The sequence below is a fragment of the Boleophthalmus pectinirostris genome, unplaced genomic scaffold, assembly GCF_026225935.1.
Source record: "Boleophthalmus pectinirostris isolate CB_2022bp ecotype Guang Dong unplaced genomic scaffold, ASM2622593v1 HiC_scaffold_21, whole genome shotgun sequence".
Taxonomy (NCBI): domain Eukaryota; kingdom Metazoa; phylum Chordata; class Actinopteri; order Gobiiformes; family Gobiidae; genus Boleophthalmus; species Boleophthalmus pectinirostris.
The window spans coordinates 26,200,230-26,219,133 of NW_026571175.1; the positions used below are offsets into that span (position 1 = coordinate 26,200,230).

Consider the following 18,904-nt stretch of genomic DNA (forward strand, 5'->3'; position numbering starts at 1 on the left):
GATCTTTAAGTTGTTGTGTGTTTAATAATTGAGTTGAATCTAAATGTAGGTAACTTGTGACTGTAAAGCCCAGACAACTGAAGGGAATGTTAAAACCATTCCCTCAGGAAATTCTCAGTTAAAAATGTACAAATATGGAGAAGCCACATGCACATTAGCCAAGTTTGTTAAACATTTAACTTAACAGACCAAAAGCACAAGCAGAGGCCTGTTATTGGTAACAGAAGGACTGAACTCTTGGGTAAGTCTTTAGAAAGGGTGTAAAATCTTCTTGCTATATTTTCTAGGCCTGTGACAATAATTACCATATTGATGTCTTGTTCAGTATGTGAAAGCTTGGACCATACATTTTGGGGCTCAGTATTTACCGTGTGTGCATTTTCCTTACAGTAGTGGGGAATTTTTTTCTTACTTTTGATATAACACAAAAGCATTTGAACTGTAGAAGGTTGAAAAAGTTACTTCTATGGCTAATAATTGCTGCTCTCTTCATTCTGCTCTCTGCTTGCATAATCGTCTAGAGAATCAAAACACCAAATTGTAACATACATCAAAAGAACATTATGTCCAAAATCAAGAATAAATTTGCATTAGAATACTCACCAGTAAAAGCTATATTTGATCTGAACATGTTTACCTCGTATCTGGAGACACAGTTGGGTCAAGTTAATACAATTTAAAATGAAAATCTCTGCTGCAGGTGATGGCTGCTGACAAACCTTGGGCGTTGATCTCAGAGGTTGGAGAAAATGGTTACCGAGAAGATCTCGCAATGATGATGAAGGAGCATTTCCAGATTGTGCCCTTTTCTGATTTCCTCCAAAACCCTGATTTTTATGGGCCAAAGATCCAGGTTTTGTTCAGTTGGAAGTTTTGTCCTGAAGCCACGCCCTCTCTGCTGGCTCTGCTGCCTTCACTCAGGGTGGTGAGCAGCGCAGGGACTGGCACAGACCACCTCGACATCCCATACATTCACAGTCTTGGGGTAAAAATGACCAACACGCCACATGTTGTCTCAGATGCTACTGCTGATTTTGCAATGGGACTTCTTCTGGCATCTGCCCGCAAAATATGTCAAGGTATGGAGTAGGTTAATTATACCGCGATTGTATCTTATCTATTATAATTTGTCTTCTTATTATTGTCCCCACATAAAGGTCAAGAAATAGCCAAGTCTCCTAATACTGTGATAGTACCCCATACCCTCCTGGGAACTGAAGTCACAGGCTCCACTCTGGGAATCATTGGGATGGGAGAAATCGGATACAAAATCGCCCAAAGAAGCAAAGGATTTTACATGAAGATTCTTTACCACAACCGAAACAGAAGGTATAAACTAAAGGACCAACTAGGTCTAATGGCGATGCTGAAAATACTACTAATGCTGAAAATACTACTGGTGACCAATAATGTTTTACTTGATTGTCATTAGGATGCAATTATATGTGCACTTTGACCACATCAAAAATGGAACTAAACTGCAATTAATCCTGAACTATCAGCACCAGAAAAGTCCTAAACTCTAAATATGGGCTAAACTGGGCTCCAACCAGGACTTATCAAGGACAAGAGTAAATGAATTCTTATCACAGAATACAGAAATCTTAAGGCCGCCACACACTACAGGAGTATTTGCCCAATTTTGGCTGCGATTTGCTTCTCCCTGTCGGAGAGGCATGACCTGACTTTTTGTCTTCGTGCGTGATTATGAATCCGCTGCACTCATGTGTGTGGTGTCAGTGTGAATCTGAGCTGCTCTGTCAGATCATAACCACCAAACATCAGCAACACGATGAGAACAGCCAAAAAACAGAGCGTCAGGGGCACACGGAATGACAGCCACAGGGGCGCAAGATACAAACTCAAACAAAGATATAGCGGCTCACCTCTCGTAAAGTGATAATTTTTAAGTGAAGTATCTAATCCACATTATTGATAGAAATTGTTCAAAAAATGATGCCCAGTCCACAAAACCGTGCTATTAATTCAGTTTGACACGTTCTTTAAAAGTAAAAAGGCCAGAGTAGTTCCTCACGTGTGTCTGTAGTGTGTGGTGGCCTTTATTGTAATGAATAATTTACTCGTATTTTAATAGTGTGAATTTGAAAAAATACAGTTAAATTGTTTGTGGACATAAAAGTGGATCCCAGTTAGATCCATCAGTTGATATTATTACTAAGACATATTGTGCAGATATAACAGAGTTAGAGCAATATTCTCACTATTCAGTAATGCTGCTTGTACATTTATATTTTTAAGGAGCGCAGAAGATGAGGCAGCAGTGGGAGCGACTTACTGTGAGAACCTGGACGACTTGCTGAAGATGTCCGACTTTGTCATGTTATCTTTGAGATTTAGTCCTGAATCTGTTGGCCTGATTGGACACAGGGAGCTGTCACTGATGAAGCGGACTGCTATTCTCATCAACGTGAGCCGAGGTGAGAAACAATAACACACATCACCGAGATAATAATGAGTCATTCTCTATTACAGTTCTATGGGGTTAGGGTCTCTCTAAAGATATTGTCCCTAAAAAAACACCTGCTGTTTTTGTTTTAGGTCTTGTTGTAGATCAAGAAGCCTTAGTCCAGGCTCTTCAGTCTGGTGCAATTCAAGCTGCAGCATTAGATGTGACTTATCCTGAACCACTACCAAGGTTTGATCAATTTAATATAGCCAACATCTCATCTATAATTAATACAACTTGGACATAATATGTATTTCATTGTATTTGTATACTTTGTACAGGGATCATCCCCTTCTTCACTTGCCCAACGCACTGATCACACCTCACATTGGAATATATTCAGTCAACACTGCCAAGAAGATTTTACAGAAAATGTTGGACAACTCTTTGGCTGCTATTAAAGGTTTACCAATTCCTGATGAAGTAAAACCTCAAGGTGATGCATGACAATTAAAATATTACTAATAAAAATATTTAAATGCAATATTTTGTATTTATTTATGTTATTTATTTTTGCCATAACTAGAATGATACCATAAGGTTTACTATTCAGTTTAAAGAGGAAAAATGAATGAAGTTAAGTTTTATGTTTTAAATTATATTACAGTTAGATATTTATGATTACACAAAATCTTAAGAAAACTACAAAAAGATGTCTGCAATGATGCCTAATGAAAATATGGCAAATATATTTTTCTTTTTTCTTTTTTAATAGTTTATTAAAAGGTTTGGGTTTTACTTTTTAGCCTGTGTACATTTCACACACTGTCTATTATACGGTCCATGGTCATTCGTTTATTTTGTATTTGTCATCAGGCGCTTCCTAGACGCCAAAACACGTCACACTCGGTGGACACAGTGAACAGAAGGACCACAACCCCGAGCTGAAAATACAAAACACACGAGAAAACTTCTTTAAACTTTTAAATTTATATAATTCTTATAGTTCTTCCATCTTTCGCTAAACTTCACAATGTTCATCCCGTCGCAGAAATCACCACCGGATCTGAAAGGATTTACCCTCATCATGGTGAGTCCACAGATTCATGGTCATGTCTCATTTAGTTTCATTTTATACGAACACTTAAAACACTATTGCAATTTTACTAAAAAGATGCATTTTAGCATTTTGTCTCAGTCTATATCACAATGGCACAATATACAAAGATTTTCATTAGATCCACTAGATCCAGGGCAATTATTCTCAGAGACAAGTTATTCCAGTATAAAATTTTAACGAAATTGTTTTAGACCCAAAATTATGACATTTATAAGTAATTAGGATTTTTTTTTAAATTCTCAGTAATTAAGTATTATTTTTCTAAATGATTTATTTAATTTAAACAAGATCAGTGCATAGAAAACATTAATTTCAGAGAGAAAAGATGCTCTGCCAGATTTAGATACATGATACTTTCGTTCATGTTGTTCTTAAAGTAACACATTTTGTTAACATGTTTTTAAACCATTGCACCAGTGTCATAGATGGGTTAGTAAATGTTTAAGGTAAATTATTTTATTTTAAGGTTATGACATAAAAATAGTGCAAAATTTTGATGTTATGTGCAAGATAAAATGTCATGTATCTTGTTATGTCCAGCCCGTGGTCGCTGTGGGTAACGTGGGGCAATTGGCTGTAGACCTCATCATCTCCACCTTTGACATGTGTCGAGTGGGCCACATCCACACCGACTGCCTCGTCCCGATAGCAGGAACCAACCCGTACAGCACCCGAAAAGAGGACGCAGACGGAGTGCACACAGCCGCAGAAGGTACCTGGGAGGAATGGGTTCATTTCTCATTTGGACCGAGATTGTAAACATAGAGGGCAGGAAGAGACTAATGCCAGTACTGTATAATTTATAAGGGATGTAGCAATAACTGAAATATCTTGATAACAAATAACAATAAAAAGCACACTAGATAACGGTGCTGGATGAGGCAAAAAAACAAACAAAAGGGCTTATATTAACACCTCTACCTTATGAATACATTAAGATTGAACATTGTAGCTGTGCGTTAATAAAAGAAATTATACATTTACAGACCTTAGATTAAATACATTTGATTCAAACATGGATTAAAATACAAGGAAACATCCACAACTGAATGATTATCAAACATTATCATGAAATATCAAACATTTCCTTAAACTCTTTTTAAACAACACCTCTGATATGCCATCACTAGCCAGATGTGGGATAATATCGTGGGCCATCACAATACATCTAATTACAAGTCTCTTTGCTTAAATTTTTTGTTATGGTGTAGGAATAGCTAAAAAAAACAGAGGGAAATACATAGACCATGATCCTTTGCTCCATTTCAACAAGAAATTATGTAATTAAGCACTTATTAAGGATTGTCAAGGCATTTTAAAAGGAAAAATTCAGTTAGTCTCCACAAAATATCGCAATCAGTATTGTACCGAGACAGGTATATTGTGAAAGTATCGTATTGAAGGATTTGGATATCGTTACGTTCCTATAATTTATCTGTTTATTTTAGCATATTTGTTGGTCCATTAATTTTTCAGAGACTGAATAAAAGCTAATAAGAGCTTTGTTCAAGCATAATAAACAACAATATTCTTCTTGGTTCATTTTTGATATAGGAACGGTGATTTGATGACATTAGTAATTGCAGAGCTGTTGTCTGTAATTTGACACTTTAATTGTGTTCATATTTAATTGTGGACTGACTCCAAATTAATTAAATTTAATGCTATGATTTGTGCCTGTGGGTAAATTCATAAACGTTTTGTGTTGGAGGAAGTAAAGTAGATTACAATTATTTAAGTGTTCTTCTTCACAGTTTACATGTCCAGAGAAATGAAGCTGGCAGTTCTTCAAATCAGGTCCCCCGTCATTCATGTAAGTGCCACACAACCCTGATCTGTACTAGTCTGTTATAGTTTTATCAGACGTTCTTCATATTCATTACTGTAATTGCAGAAAAGAAGCAAACCGTTTCGTCAGGTGCTTATATCTTGGATCAAAGCCAGTGGTTTCTCCAGGACGATAGTTCTGTCCAGTAGTCATGCTTATCAGAGGGATGACAGACAGCTGCAAGGGTAAGTGATACAGACAATATACAGGCTTGTACTCAATCAGTAAAACTTATACTTGTACTAATAGTCCCCAGATTTAAAATGTATCTTAGCATCCCAGTCTATTTCAGTACTAAATCAAGTCCAGAACTAGGGGTGTGCATTTCCTTGAGTCTGATTAGCTATATCCCGATATATCTCGATATATCTCGATATATTCCACTACAGTATAACTCGATACTAAAACAATGGATGATATATTGTGATTTATCAATAATTACTTAACATAATGAATGAACATAGTCAACTACATGTTCACAATAACAAAACTGTATGAAATTTAATTTGTAAACATCATGAGAACAGTGAATGCAACTAATTAATTACCAATTATTGTAAAAAATCTATTCAGACGCATTTGAATCGATTCGAGAATTGTTCAGTGAAGTATCACAATATATCACTGAATCTGTATTTTTTTCTTACACCCCTGTCCAGAACAGAAATTTACCAGGGCTAGCAAAGTCTACTTTAAACACTGTTCAAAGCAGTCCTAAATTGGTCCTAATGTAAGTCTAAACCAGGACATGCTCCAACTAAAGAAATAAACAAAAACATCTTTATATCTGCTCTAAATGTAACGATATCAAGGCTACAATACACCCATGATTAGTGATACGCTGCCACAGTTTGAGAACCATTGCCTGAGAATACTTTTCATGTTGTTGGGTAGGTCTCCTTTGAGGTATCTGTTCACCCCGTCCATGCTGAAGTTGAGTGAGGAAGCGCTGAAGGAGCTGGGGTGGACAGAGATGGAGAAAGTCCAGGCTTTTCCCGGTTTAACAGATGGAACTTCAGAGCCACGACTTTACATCCCAGGAGGCGGCATCACCAAAGGGCTCTTCACTGACGGGTACGACACTCCATTGAAAATAATATCTGCTTTTTGCTTTTTTAAAAACGCTATGCTAGACAATCAAAACTAAAACAAAAAAAACAAAAAAATGACAGTATTTGCAGGACAAAACCGAAATTAAACCAGAATTTAACCAGGTTTGAACAAGGCCTAAACCTGGATTATAAAAAGTATATAACAGCGACTATTGATACTTTGCAGTGATGTCATGATGAGCTTGTGTTTGTAATTTTTTCTGTGAGAGATTTGTTTTAAAAGGGCAAATCATCTCACCTCTAAAATCACTTCTTTCTGGTTCTGACATTAACTGCAAAGTATCAATAGTTTGTTTAAGTTTTGTTTAATCTCTGTAAATCTGGACTACACTGAGGCCAAACTATTACATTTATGGTAACATTAGTGTACAAAATATTTCAATGTGTATTTTAATTGTGACCCTGTAGTTGTGCGGAGGACCTCCCACTGGCTGTGCTGCTGGTCTTTTGCTCAGAGGGAGACAACATCCCAGACGCATTCATATTGATCAACCATCTCAATAGCTGGCTCCACCTGCTGGACAATCCTGTGAGTCACACCCCCATACACATAATTGACTTGGACAATACAATGGGCTCTATTCACGCTTATCAGAAGACATTTGGAAACATGCAGATGATAACTTCCGGTGTAGTTACCGATAATGGGCATGTGATAAAACCATGGATCTATAAAAATAATAAAAAATGATAATACTGTCAAAGCTTTCCATGAGGGATGTGAATCTAATCGTGTCTTCAATGTCACCTACGCGCAGCTGGTTTTAACTGCTGATCTGCCGAACATAACGCTACTATAATTAATTAATAATAACTTTTTTTTTATGAAGTTAGAGAAATTATAATACACAAATTAATAGGCAATTTATAAAAGGAAAAAAAGAAAGTATACAATGACATGTAGATGAAGAAAACCGCCCCCCATCGTCAACAGAGCCCAAAGGACGTCATCATTCTCCTGTTTCCAAATGTCTTCCGGGTTTTTGACGTAAATGTGAATAGAGCCTCTTGATCTTTTGTAATAGATTTTAATAGATCCATAAATGGGCTCTATTCACAGAGCCGCCCGGCTAGTTCCCCTCCTCAAAACTGTGGAAGTGCACTTCTTGCTCCATTGATTATATTTAAATATTAGACAGAGAACAGCAGGTTACAGATACATAATCACAGACAGCATGTACATTTTAAAACCTTTGCTACGATGTAAATACTTCACCGGAGGAAGCTTTTGTGTGTATAAAAGTAGTTCTTTGTGTAATTAAAATGAATTAGGGATGTTAAAATAGTGCTACGAGGAATGATGTTGCACAGAAAAACAACCGACTTGTCATTAGATGTATTTTTATAAAGTTGTTTTGTGTTTTATTTTGAGATTTAGATTAAGTTACCATTAGCATTGGTTTTGAGACACAAACACCTACTTTTATCAACACAGAAGTTTCCTCTGGTGAAGTATTTACATTGTCGTAATGGTCTAAACACGCTGTCTGTAATTATCCAACCTGCTGTCCTCTGTCTGATATTAAATATAGATTTATTTTCAGCATGACTCAGCTATTTTAGCATGACTCAGCTAATTCCCAATGCCCAGTGAATGGAAAGGGAAGTGCAGCTCCGCAGATTTACATCTTTTCAGAGCCGCTGTGCTGTACATACATGAGATTGGTGGATAATATAAAATCCACACACACAAGCTTTGTATATAGAAATGTCTATTAAAACCTGCAATAACTCTACAACAATTTATATGCAAATTATAATACATTTTTTTTTTATTTTAGGGTGAAGGTCAAAACAAGTGGAAGGTCCCACCTTCCTGGACTCTGATGTTTGGAGGCGGCATCCCACCTGCACTTTTCTAAAACATAATTCATTCCCAAATGTTGTGGCAAACTATAAAATGCCAATGTTTGACTCAGACATGACATGAAAGATGCAGAGATGTTATTTTTCTTCTTGTAAACATCATTACACACAACATTAAAACCCGTCAAAATTGTCCTCATTTATTCATTCAAGGGTGATCTGAATGTCACCGGTTTACGTCATCTTCAACTGGAACAAAGAGATTATAATGTGAAAGAATGAACTCATCTCCTGGAAAAGCAGGGCAACATATTTAGTTTTTATTGGCAAAAAGGTGCGTAGGTGAGAGTTGCATAGTCGAAACATAGACTGTATAAAGAAGTGGAATAAGGGAACGCGACGTCACCCATAGCATTTGGCTCCAGTCAAATGAAGCTCATGGAGGCTTGTAGTTATACGAGCGAATGTGGAGCCAGTTCCGTATTAGGAATAGGAATTTATTTATGGACAAAATAGTGAAATAAAAACCAGGATGAGGGTTGCCAATTTTTCAATAATAAAGTCAATTGTAGCCAGAGACGATGGAACCGGAAGCTCCCCCATGTTCACTTTCTATTTGGAACGCAGCGGCTAGCGGGTTAGCTATGTTCATTTATATATACAATCTATGATTCAAAAATACTTATAACATAAATTTTATCCATTGGCTATATGCCTTTTCTTAATAATAACAAGACAGATTAAATTAATTTAGGCTATACGTATACAGACACTTTTACAACACACACGTTTTTTAAATTTCTTAATACAAAATGTTATCAAACTTGCCATGCCCTAAATTAGCCCAACTGAACTTAACATAATCATCAATAAGTGTTGCCGTGGTGATTTTATTCAGGAACATTTAAATTTTCTCAACTGTATTCATGAGTTGACAGTCTCTACTCCACTGTAACAGCCCATTACAGAACCACAGGGAAAACAACTAACTCATAACGCAGAGAGAAGTTTACACTACAGTGTAAAGTGTACAGTTCAGACTTGCAGTCGTTGTACTTGTCCAGAAGGTGGCACTAAAGTACTTTGTACTTTGTATGGGCATTTTCAGATGAGAACGAATTTACGGGAAGGTCCATTTGATTCAGTGACTGAATATTGAAAGAATATTTGGCTTCTTTGTAATTATCCACATGAATGAGGCCTACCCATGAGCACAAGGACTTCTGGATTTTATATCTACTTTTTTCATCTTGGTGATCATAGTCAAGGCCGTATGATGTGGCGTGCTGGAATAGACTGACATTATTTGTGTACAGAAAACAGTTTTTTGGCCAGAAACTCCACAGACGTGATGGGGGACCAAACGTGTTGGCACATAAAGTATTTATGGAGATTATTTTTAGCCTTTTAATAATGAAACCACTGATTTGAAGGTTGGATGATCGATTCTGTTGTTGTGCCCTTTGGCAAAACATTTCACCCATCTTACAGTATGAATGTGGGGTGAGTGATTGGTGGTGGTTGGGAGAGTGGCACAGCTTGGCAGCCTCTGCTGTCAGTCTGCCCCAGGGCAGCTGGAGACAGACAGCTGACCACCACAGAGTGTGGAGGGAGTGAGCAGTGACTACAGTGTGGAGCTTCTGAGAGGCTTATCGAGCCATTACAAAAGTGAAGCATTATTATGATGTATGTTTGATACCATAATGTGTAGCTCTACATCAATCTCATCTAATCTGAACGTAAACAGGGTTAAGCCTGGGTGGTTAGACTGATGGAGATGCCAGGTGTCACAGTGGGCATCTTTAATGTACTGAAGCTTAATGTTACTCTGGTTATTAAAAGCTCTATCGGCGAATGTGATATGTGAATAATTGGAGTGCTTTAGGCTTTAGGCTTTAGGCTTTATGTTTTATGCTTTATGCTTTATATCAGAGCATATCTTTACACCAGATTAAGTGAAACAGTAACAGAACACACTTGTACTGACTGACCTGTCGTGAGTCCTGAGATCCTGAGACATTCCTGTGATCAGGGCCTTATGAACACTGATAGTTACATAAGCTCCTGTTCCACCTGCTCCAGAGCCTTCATGGACACAGAAAACACAATGACTGAAATAGTGCAGCTTTGGCTCTGAGTTCCTCTGGCGGAGCACAGTTGGTGTGGAGGAGCGCTCCCACCCCCACACAAACAAACTGATTTTCTCACGTTTCTGTCCCTGGACTGAAGACATCAGGACTTCATGTTTAGGCTACAATATTAGAACAGAATATGGGCAATGTACAGTATGGCTGAATAATACTATCAAGATGAACTCAAGTGTCTTTATTTATAACTATGAAGTGATGGTGGTTGAAAAGCACCCTGAAAAATGTTCTTAAAGGTTCACTATGTCACTTTTTGGTGGGGCCTCAGTCTGTGCGTTTTGCCTGGAATATTCTAGGTATTAACTCTATCCTACATTTATTAAAGTACTACTCAAACTGACATCGTTACTATGAGCAGGGTTGCTAATCCACAAATCTGGGCCTTTAACATGGCTTAGTGGCATAACCTGCTTATTTTCATGGAGTTAATGCCTTACTGTGGGCTAAACAATCTTTATGAAGATGATTGGGTGGCAAATCCTCCAGCAGAAAAGTTACCTAGTACCTTAAAGTAGAACTATATGAATAATTAAAAAAAAAGAAAAATCAATAACAATCTGAGGTGCCGTTAGCTGACATTTGCTGTGGACGCATTTTAAAACGCTCTGATGCAACTAGTTTCAGATCTGGTAACCCAAAGCAAGGGGCTCATTGTGCACTGCTTTCAAAATAGAAAATTTGCTGCTGAACCACAAAATGAGAGTTCAGCTCCAGTCAAATGAAGCTCACGAGGCTAGCAGTTATAGGAGAGAATTTGGAGCAGAGTTTTATATTAGAATAGGAATTTATTTATGAATAAAATTTACTAAATAAAAACACCAGGATCACATAGAGCAGATAAATGCGAACATTTTAAAACCAAAATGAGGAGCTTGGGTTATCTATGTCCTTTTATATACAGCCTATGGTTTAGGTAGAAGACATTGTGGTTGTGAATAAATCAAGACAACAATATGCTTTTCACTATACTGTACTGTTAACACAAACATACTTTTTAACATGAATTTCATTGTTCCAAATATCCGGTCTTTTGTGGTGAAGCTGAACAGTTTTTCATCAAGCCCTGGACATGAGCAGAAAGGGCCCAGCTGTGTCTGTGCCCACACCATTCACATACACTGATGTCCTCACTGTGAATTATAAATGGAATTATGCAAGAAGTCCATTCATTTATTATTAAACGACCCAAATTGTGATATTTTCTGATCTATGTTATAATACTGTTTCCTCATCAGAAACATACCTGGAGTTGTCTTTTGTTTCATTCACAAAACCTACATATTTAGGCAGAGTTCTTCTCTTAAACAGAAAACACTCTGTTCCACATTGTGATGTCATGTGGCAATACAGAAAGTGATCCACTGTGTTTTTAAACTCCATACACCTTCACTACAATCATCATCATAGAATCATTTAGATGATTTCAGCCCTGGAATTGCCAATCTCTACTGAACTAATGGAAAAAGGTAGCTGTGTGAATGAAACAAAACACACTCCAGGTATGTTTTTGATGAGGTAACAACATCATAACGTGACTTCAATTTCACAGGAGTCAATTTTCCATAATATAAGATCTTTAAGGACACTTTAGACACATATACACAATGTAGGGCCCAAATACTCTTAAGAAGGAAATTGCTGTTATGTGGTCAACATGTGGGCAGAAATCCAGAAGTGAATGTTTTTCATTTACATAGTGAATTATATTATCTGTGCTCAGTTTGATGAGAGGTTTGTAATCTGCAGGAAATCATTGTTCTTTCTCAACATCTGCAAAACTAAAAGCAATTCATGTAGGATGTAAAGGACATGTACGTGGATCTTACAGGAATATTTAGTTTTATATAAAAATCATTTGTTATACGATTGTTGTGATATTTGGAACTTGGTGATTTTTAAAGAAGCACTATGTCATTTTTCTAGTGAGGGGTCTGTCATCTAATTGTCTCCCTGGATACCTAGCTGCATTAACTGGAATGTCCCACAGTCTGGCATTAAACTTATCTTTCATTTATTCAGCTGGTGTACTGATTTATGCCTAAAATAAGTGGATTGGGGTCTCCTCTCCACTCCATTTGAAATGGCTTAGTAGTGTCATCGCTCATTGTCTCCATGGAGATATACAACTTTAATGCTATACGGTGGAACATTCCAGGCACAGCAATGACATCTCCAGCAGAAATGTTACACAGTGCACCTTTCAAACAGAAATATGGCATGATTACTTACATGAAAAATAGTTCTTAATTTTGTATTTATATATTTGCTGTGTTTGTGGTTAAATAATTTCATATAAAAATCTAATATCACTTTTAAATCACTTTAAACTTTCTGTTATATATTTGAGGACTTTTTACCATTATGTTTAAATGGTTAATCACTATGGCAACAGTCCTAATGTGTCATCATTCTGAAATCTATGGACCTGGCCAATTCTTAAGGACACTTTATGGCATGCACTTTTTAAAAACAGGAAATATGTATTACAGCATGCGTCATATGTCTATTACGCATCAACCAAGGGCACAGCATCATCGGAAATCAGTTATGTATGAGAAGAACGATACCAAGACTAAAGACTTCACTCTCAGCCCAGGTTTGTGAAAGGAATGAGCATCACGGACATTTTTGGCGACAAGGAGAGGCTATTTGAGTGGTCTGACGGTGGTCTGTAGTCGGAAATGTCAGGATGGGCTCATCCGTTCGCATGCGTAACGAGCGCACGGTGCCAAGAGCGGGACTCATAATCAATGCGCCATCTGTCCACCGGCCACTCTGACCGCGCGCTCCGACGCAACAGGCGCATCCCCGCTCCAAGACACTGTCAGGTTTCATCAATGGACAAAATTAACATACAACTGTCTCCAATGTTTTAATAGTTTTTGAGTTTGTTGTCTATTTTGCCGTGCGTAAAAATGGAAAACTCTACCACAGTAGCGAACCAGACTTTGGGTGAATGGACCGACTCAAGCATCCAATACAAAGTAGTGAGTACTTTTTTACTCTTCCTCATCTGCGCTTTGGGGATGGTCGGAAACGTGATGGTGATCCTGGTTGTCCTGACCACGAAGCACATGCGGACCCCCACCAACTGTTACCTGGTCAGTTTGGCCGTGGCGGATCTGATGGTTCTCATCGCGGCAGGTTTACCCGCGATACCCGACAGCATCTTCGCTTCGTGGGTGTTCGGACACTACGGCTGCCTGTGCATCACTTACTTCCAGTACCTCGGCATCAACGCGTCCTCCTGCTCCATCACTGCGTTCACAATAGAGAGATACATCGCCATCTGCCACCCGATCAAAGCCCAGTTTCTCTGCACACTTTCCAGAGCCAAAAAGATTATTGTGTCCGTTTGGGTTTTCACGTCGCTCTATTGCGTAATGTGGTTCTACCTGTCGGACATACAGGAGTTAAAATACGACAATATCATCATTATAACGTGCGGCTACAGAGTTTCTAGGAAGTATTATCTGCCAATTTACTTCTTTGACTTTGGCGTCTTCTTCGTGGTGCCTTTACTGCTGTCCGCGGTGCTGTACGGACTCATTGCCAGGATCCTGTTCTTGAACCCGCTGCCGTCGAACCCAAAGGAAAAGAAGAAGAAAAAGAACGGGCAAGCCAACAGCCACGCGACCAACAACAACACGAGCTGCAAGAACTCGCGCCACTCCAGCTCCACCGCGACCTCCCGCAGACAGGTGGGTGGCACTGGGCCAGAGCTCAGCGCACTGCGGGCTGTGCCAAATGGTCCACTGCGGTAAGGTGCGTCTGGAGTTACAGAGAGCACTTTTACGCACGGGACAGGCGCCAGTAGTAATAGTAGAAATAATAGTACCTGGCGGCATACATTGTTTCTAGAAGTAAATATAATGAGGAATGCTGTGTCATTTGGATAATAAAACGAACATTTTACTATTTTAATCGATCTATAGGCTACATAGGTTTCAGTGTCCTGTTTATAATGGACACTTTTGCACAGTTCAAGATAAATTAATTTAGAATTTTTTATTAATCTATTATTTATTAGTTTGAAACTCATTAGAACAAAGAAGAAAACTGTTTTTATACTTTATTATGCCCAGTTAAATACAGTAAGAACATTCAACTATTCATTTTTGTCTAGAGAACCAAAAGATCAGTTATTTGGGTGAACTCACTAATTAAAAATGACTTCCAAACAAATGAGTGCGTGTGAAAATATAAATATTACAACTATTAGATTAAAGGTGCACTGTGAACATTGTCTGGTGAAGGGTCTGTTATCTGCTTTTCTCCATGGAGATGTTGCCTGGAATGTTCCACAGTATGGCATTACCCTTATTTATCTCCACGGAGACAGCAGGTGACACCACAGGGTCAGTTACATATCAGAATCCACTCAGGATGCAAGATTTTAAGGCCAATATCAACCCAGGTTATTGAATAAATGCAGAATGGTTTAATGCCATATACAGGGACATTCCATACAATCTCCATGGAGACAAGCAGGTGGCAGACCCTCCAGTGCACCTTTAAAATGTTGATACCATAGAAAGTAAATAGTACTGATCACGATACAGGTAATGGCCATGCAAAGTTAAATCTAGACACTGTTCACATTAGTGTATTTACACATGAAAAACTCAGCTTGCAACAGCTTTGGCCTCACACAATAGACTTCATCTGTAACCATTGGAGACTGGAGACAAAAATCATCTCCCAGAGGCTTTTCAGATCTGACAGTGACAATATTGTAAATCCGCCTTTGATTCCTGAGTCTTGTCACTTCTCTCTCTTCATTTGCAGCTGTGTTGTTAAGCGCAGCTCTGTGTCACTTTTGTCTTGAGGTCCTTCAGATTGGCCCCCGATAAAGCACATTGTTCTCTCCACAATGACACTTTTGTATGAACATTGAGTCTGGATGAGTTTATCATGCGGAGATGTGAGGCCAGATACACTGTCCGTCATGAAAACAGAAAAACAAAATGATGAAACTAATGAAACTAATAATGAACAAACCAATAATAATTAAATGACATAGTATTTGTTATTTTGCATGTTCTTTCAGTAAAAAAAATAATAATATTGAGATAAAAAAGAGAAAGAGAGAGATCAGATCAAGGTGTACTATTCCTTCCAAGCAGGTTACAGTACTATGCAACATTACAGGTCAGATCTGTGGAGAGGCACCCCTATTTACAGAAGCAATTATTGTATTTTTGAGCAATTGAAACACACGTACTGAATAAATGCTTGATGGATATGTTTAAAGTCATACTATGGAACATTCTAGGCAAAGCAATAACATTTCCATGGAGACAAGTAGGTAGCAGACCCTCCACGAGAAAAGTTGCGCAGTGCACCTTTAATATCATGACAATTTTGGAAAAGAGGAAAAGACAAATAGGTTGACATACCACCTAAAATGCCCAATCTTGTCTGATCTGAGAAGTTAAACAGGATTGGGTCTAGTTGGTAGTGGCAGTGGGTCTAATGCATGCTGTTGTTGTGTCCTTAGGCAAAACACTTCACTCATCTTGTCAGTGTATTGTGTAGTTATGGTGTGTGAATGAGTCCACAGCTACGGATACAACCCAGTTTGTTTACAGCATGTTAGGTTCATTAACAAGTCATGTTATAATGCTGTTACTTCATCGAAAACATACCGGAGGAGTGTTTTGTTTTGTTTCATTCACACATGTTTGAGTAACTCTTTATTATCTAGTCTGTCAACATCTCCTAAGATCAAAATGCTCTGCTCCACCTAGTGATTTCATAAAGAGATAGTTTTCAAGTTAAGAGCTCCTTTTACCTTTAGTTCAGTAGACAGAGGGAAATTCTAGGGCTAAAATTATCCAAATGAGTCTAGTGAAGGTGTATGGAGTTTGAAACCCTTCCAGACCTAAAGGCAATTTTAGTAAATTTGTCCTCGCCTGGATTTTTTCTCCTAATTTTGCTATTAAAACTCCCCCTTTACCCCCTATATGAAGTGTTATACATCCTTTTTCAGTACAACCTGTTATTTCACAATCTGCATGCTGTAGTTGTGTCACATGGCTATAAAAAAAGCTATAGGACCAGAAATACAAATGAAAAAAATGGAAAATAAAAGTCACACCTTTTCATACAAAACACACACCAAACACGTATAAACAAATTTTTTGACATAAAAAAATGCTTAAATTAGGGACTTAGCCACAAAAGTGCAAAATATCAAGTCTGTAAGTAAACTAAAAATATAGTTATTGCCCTCAAAACAAAACAAAAAAGTGCAATCTCCCCATTACTTTATTGGTGCCAGTCATGGAAACAGCTCCTGTCAAGTCCAAGGAACAGAGCCACATCAATTGCCATCATATATACGATACCGTCGATTTGGAAGGGTTAAAACACAACTTTCTGTATTACTGCATGACATCACAAGGTTGAACAGAGTATTTTCTGTTTGAGAAAAGAACTCAGCCTAAATATGCAGGGTTTCTGTGTTAAACATGTGTGAATGAAACAAAACACAACTCCAGGTCTGTTTGTGATGAGAAAACATTATAACAGATCAGAAAATAGTGTAATATGTGTAATAAAGGCACTTTAATACTCACTACTACCAGATTTTTACCAAAATTTACTATCATCCTGTCTGAAAATTAAAACAATATCACTCCAGCATTTTAACCATGCTTTTCCCGATCCCCTTTTCAGGTAACCAAGATGCTAGCTGTGGTGGTGATCCTGTTCGCAGTGCTCTGGATGCCCTACCGCACTCTGGTGGTGGTCAACTCCTTCTTAGACCACCCCTACTTGGACAACTGGTTCCTCCTTTTTTGCCGAGTTTGCATTTATCTCAACAGCGCCATCAACCCGGTGATCTACAACGCCATGTCTCAGAAATTCCGTGCTTCTTTCCGAAAAATTTGCGGTTGCGGTAGGAAAGGGTCTGACAAACCGGCTGCGTACAGTGTCGCTCTCACTTACAGCGCCGTAAAGGAGACGTCGATGGTCGAGAGCACGGATCACTACACGACTGAATTAGAGGAGCTGACGGTTAACGATGAACTCCTAGCTGATCAGAAAATCATTTACCCAGATACTTGTATTTACGGTAGGGCTGACTTCAACAGCGCTTGAAAATATGTCTTTTCTTGTTGTTTTTAAATAGAAGTATAATGGTTTGAGTGACTGTTGACCACATGCTTTTAGCAGCGTAGTGAATGTGATCAGCCATGTCGATAACTTTACAGATAATGGAAGTTTATGTGTATAAGTGGCTATAACAGTAAGGTAATAACATGTTTTGAAGCTGTATTTTGGGGTTATCCTGATTAGCCGGACTTAAACTGCTTTGTAAAGTAACGTGGAAAAAGTACTTCTGATATCGCTGTGGTACTGAAGTGAACTGAACCAGTGACTATGTAGTTCAGGGGTATCTGCTCTACCTTTTGAGCCACAAAGTACTACAGGCTGACAATAGTTTCATACAAGCAGGACAGGACAGTAAACGGAGAGGACAAAGGTGTCTCTTGTCCCGGGGCCCAGAATTGGACCCTTTTCCTTTTAATTTATATTAGAGGGGGGCCCCAAATGCGTTCTCTTGCCCCGGGCCCCCCAAATTTCTACCGACGGCCCTGCTTATGTTAATTATTCAGGTAATAAGTTGGTGTTTTAAAATGCTTTTGTTTCAAATGCTGTAAAGAAACAAGAATGAAACAGGGATTTGGAAACCTGTGGCACATTTCATTTGATTTTATATTTTACTAGGCTACCTCTCATTGCTGAAAAGATTAACTGACTTGCATCAAACAATTTCATCAATTTCATCATAAAAAACAGAAGGAAGAGCATAAATATTATAGTATTTACATTTTGGGTTGAGTACAAATGTGGAGAAGGCTTTAATCTTAATTATAATTAGTTCAAAGTAGCATAAAAGTACATAAAAATATTTAAGATTCACTGTACGTTAGAATGATGGATAAATATCACAGCTGCCATTAAGGGAACCACCGCAAAAAGAAATAAAAGTTGTGTATTTTAGTGGGACAAAAAGCTAAATGTAAGCACTGCTCTGTCTTTAATCTGATCTGACCAGACAGAACGGACTTACAGTAGCTGGAACTACAACAATCGATCTGATCTGATCCGTGCTGTGAAATAAATGCCTCTCAAACAGCATTATCACAGCTGGCATAAGCAAACATAAACTTCAAAGTATCAAAAATTTAGAGAAGAATAAGCTTTTTAATCCCAAGTAAAATACAGGGCCAGCAGGACCAATTACTGAAACACTGCATTTTTAATTAGACCAGATTGATGAACTGCCTTGCCGAAGGACACAATAACACAAAGTCGAAGCTGGGATTGAACCAAAGGCTGTGCAGCTACATGAATTTTAAATGAAACTGACAATGACCAGGCTTTTTATTTTCAATTTTTTTTTATTAAGGGGTCAAAAAATGGCATGTAGTTTGAAGCAGTTTAGACTTTGAGAAAACACTCTTATTGTGT

General features: G+C 38.0%; 3 protein-coding genes across 3 annotated transcripts; all 3 read left to right on the top strand.

Moving 5' to 3' along the window:
* The first annotated feature begins 216 nt into the window (after window positions 1-216).
* On the top strand, window positions 217-2,914 carry LOC110168880 (probable 2-ketogluconate reductase). Its single transcript, XM_020934370.2, has 6 exons — window positions 217-241; window positions 701-1,079; window positions 1,158-1,329; window positions 2,260-2,438; window positions 2,560-2,656; window positions 2,749-2,914. Exons 2-6 carry the CDS (start codon window positions 704-706, stop codon window positions 2,912-2,914), a joined length of 990 nt encoding a protein of 329 aa, XP_020790029.2. The 5' UTR covers window positions 217-241; window positions 701-703.
* Window positions 2,915-3,314: 400 nt separating this feature from the next.
* On the top strand, window positions 3,315-8,466 carry psmg2 (proteasome (prosome, macropain) assembly chaperone 2). Its single transcript, XM_020934427.2, has 7 exons — window positions 3,315-3,497; window positions 4,068-4,239; window positions 5,282-5,340; window positions 5,422-5,540; window positions 6,250-6,429; window positions 6,876-6,996; window positions 8,249-8,466. The coding sequence occupies exons 1-7, from the start codon at window positions 3,441-3,443 to the stop codon at window positions 8,327-8,329; spliced, it is 789 nt and encodes a 262-aa protein (XP_020790086.1). The 5' UTR covers window positions 3,315-3,440; the 3' UTR covers window positions 8,330-8,466.
* A 4,869-nt stretch (window positions 8,467-13,335) lies between these two features.
* LOC110168937 (thyrotropin-releasing hormone receptor-like) lies at window positions 13,336-17,527 on the top strand. Its single transcript, XM_020934436.1, has 2 exons — window positions 13,336-14,121; window positions 17,102-17,527. Exons 1-2 carry the CDS (start codon window positions 13,336-13,338, stop codon window positions 17,525-17,527), a joined length of 1,212 nt encoding a protein of 403 aa, XP_020790095.1.
* Window positions 17,528-18,904: the final 1,377 nt, after the last annotated feature.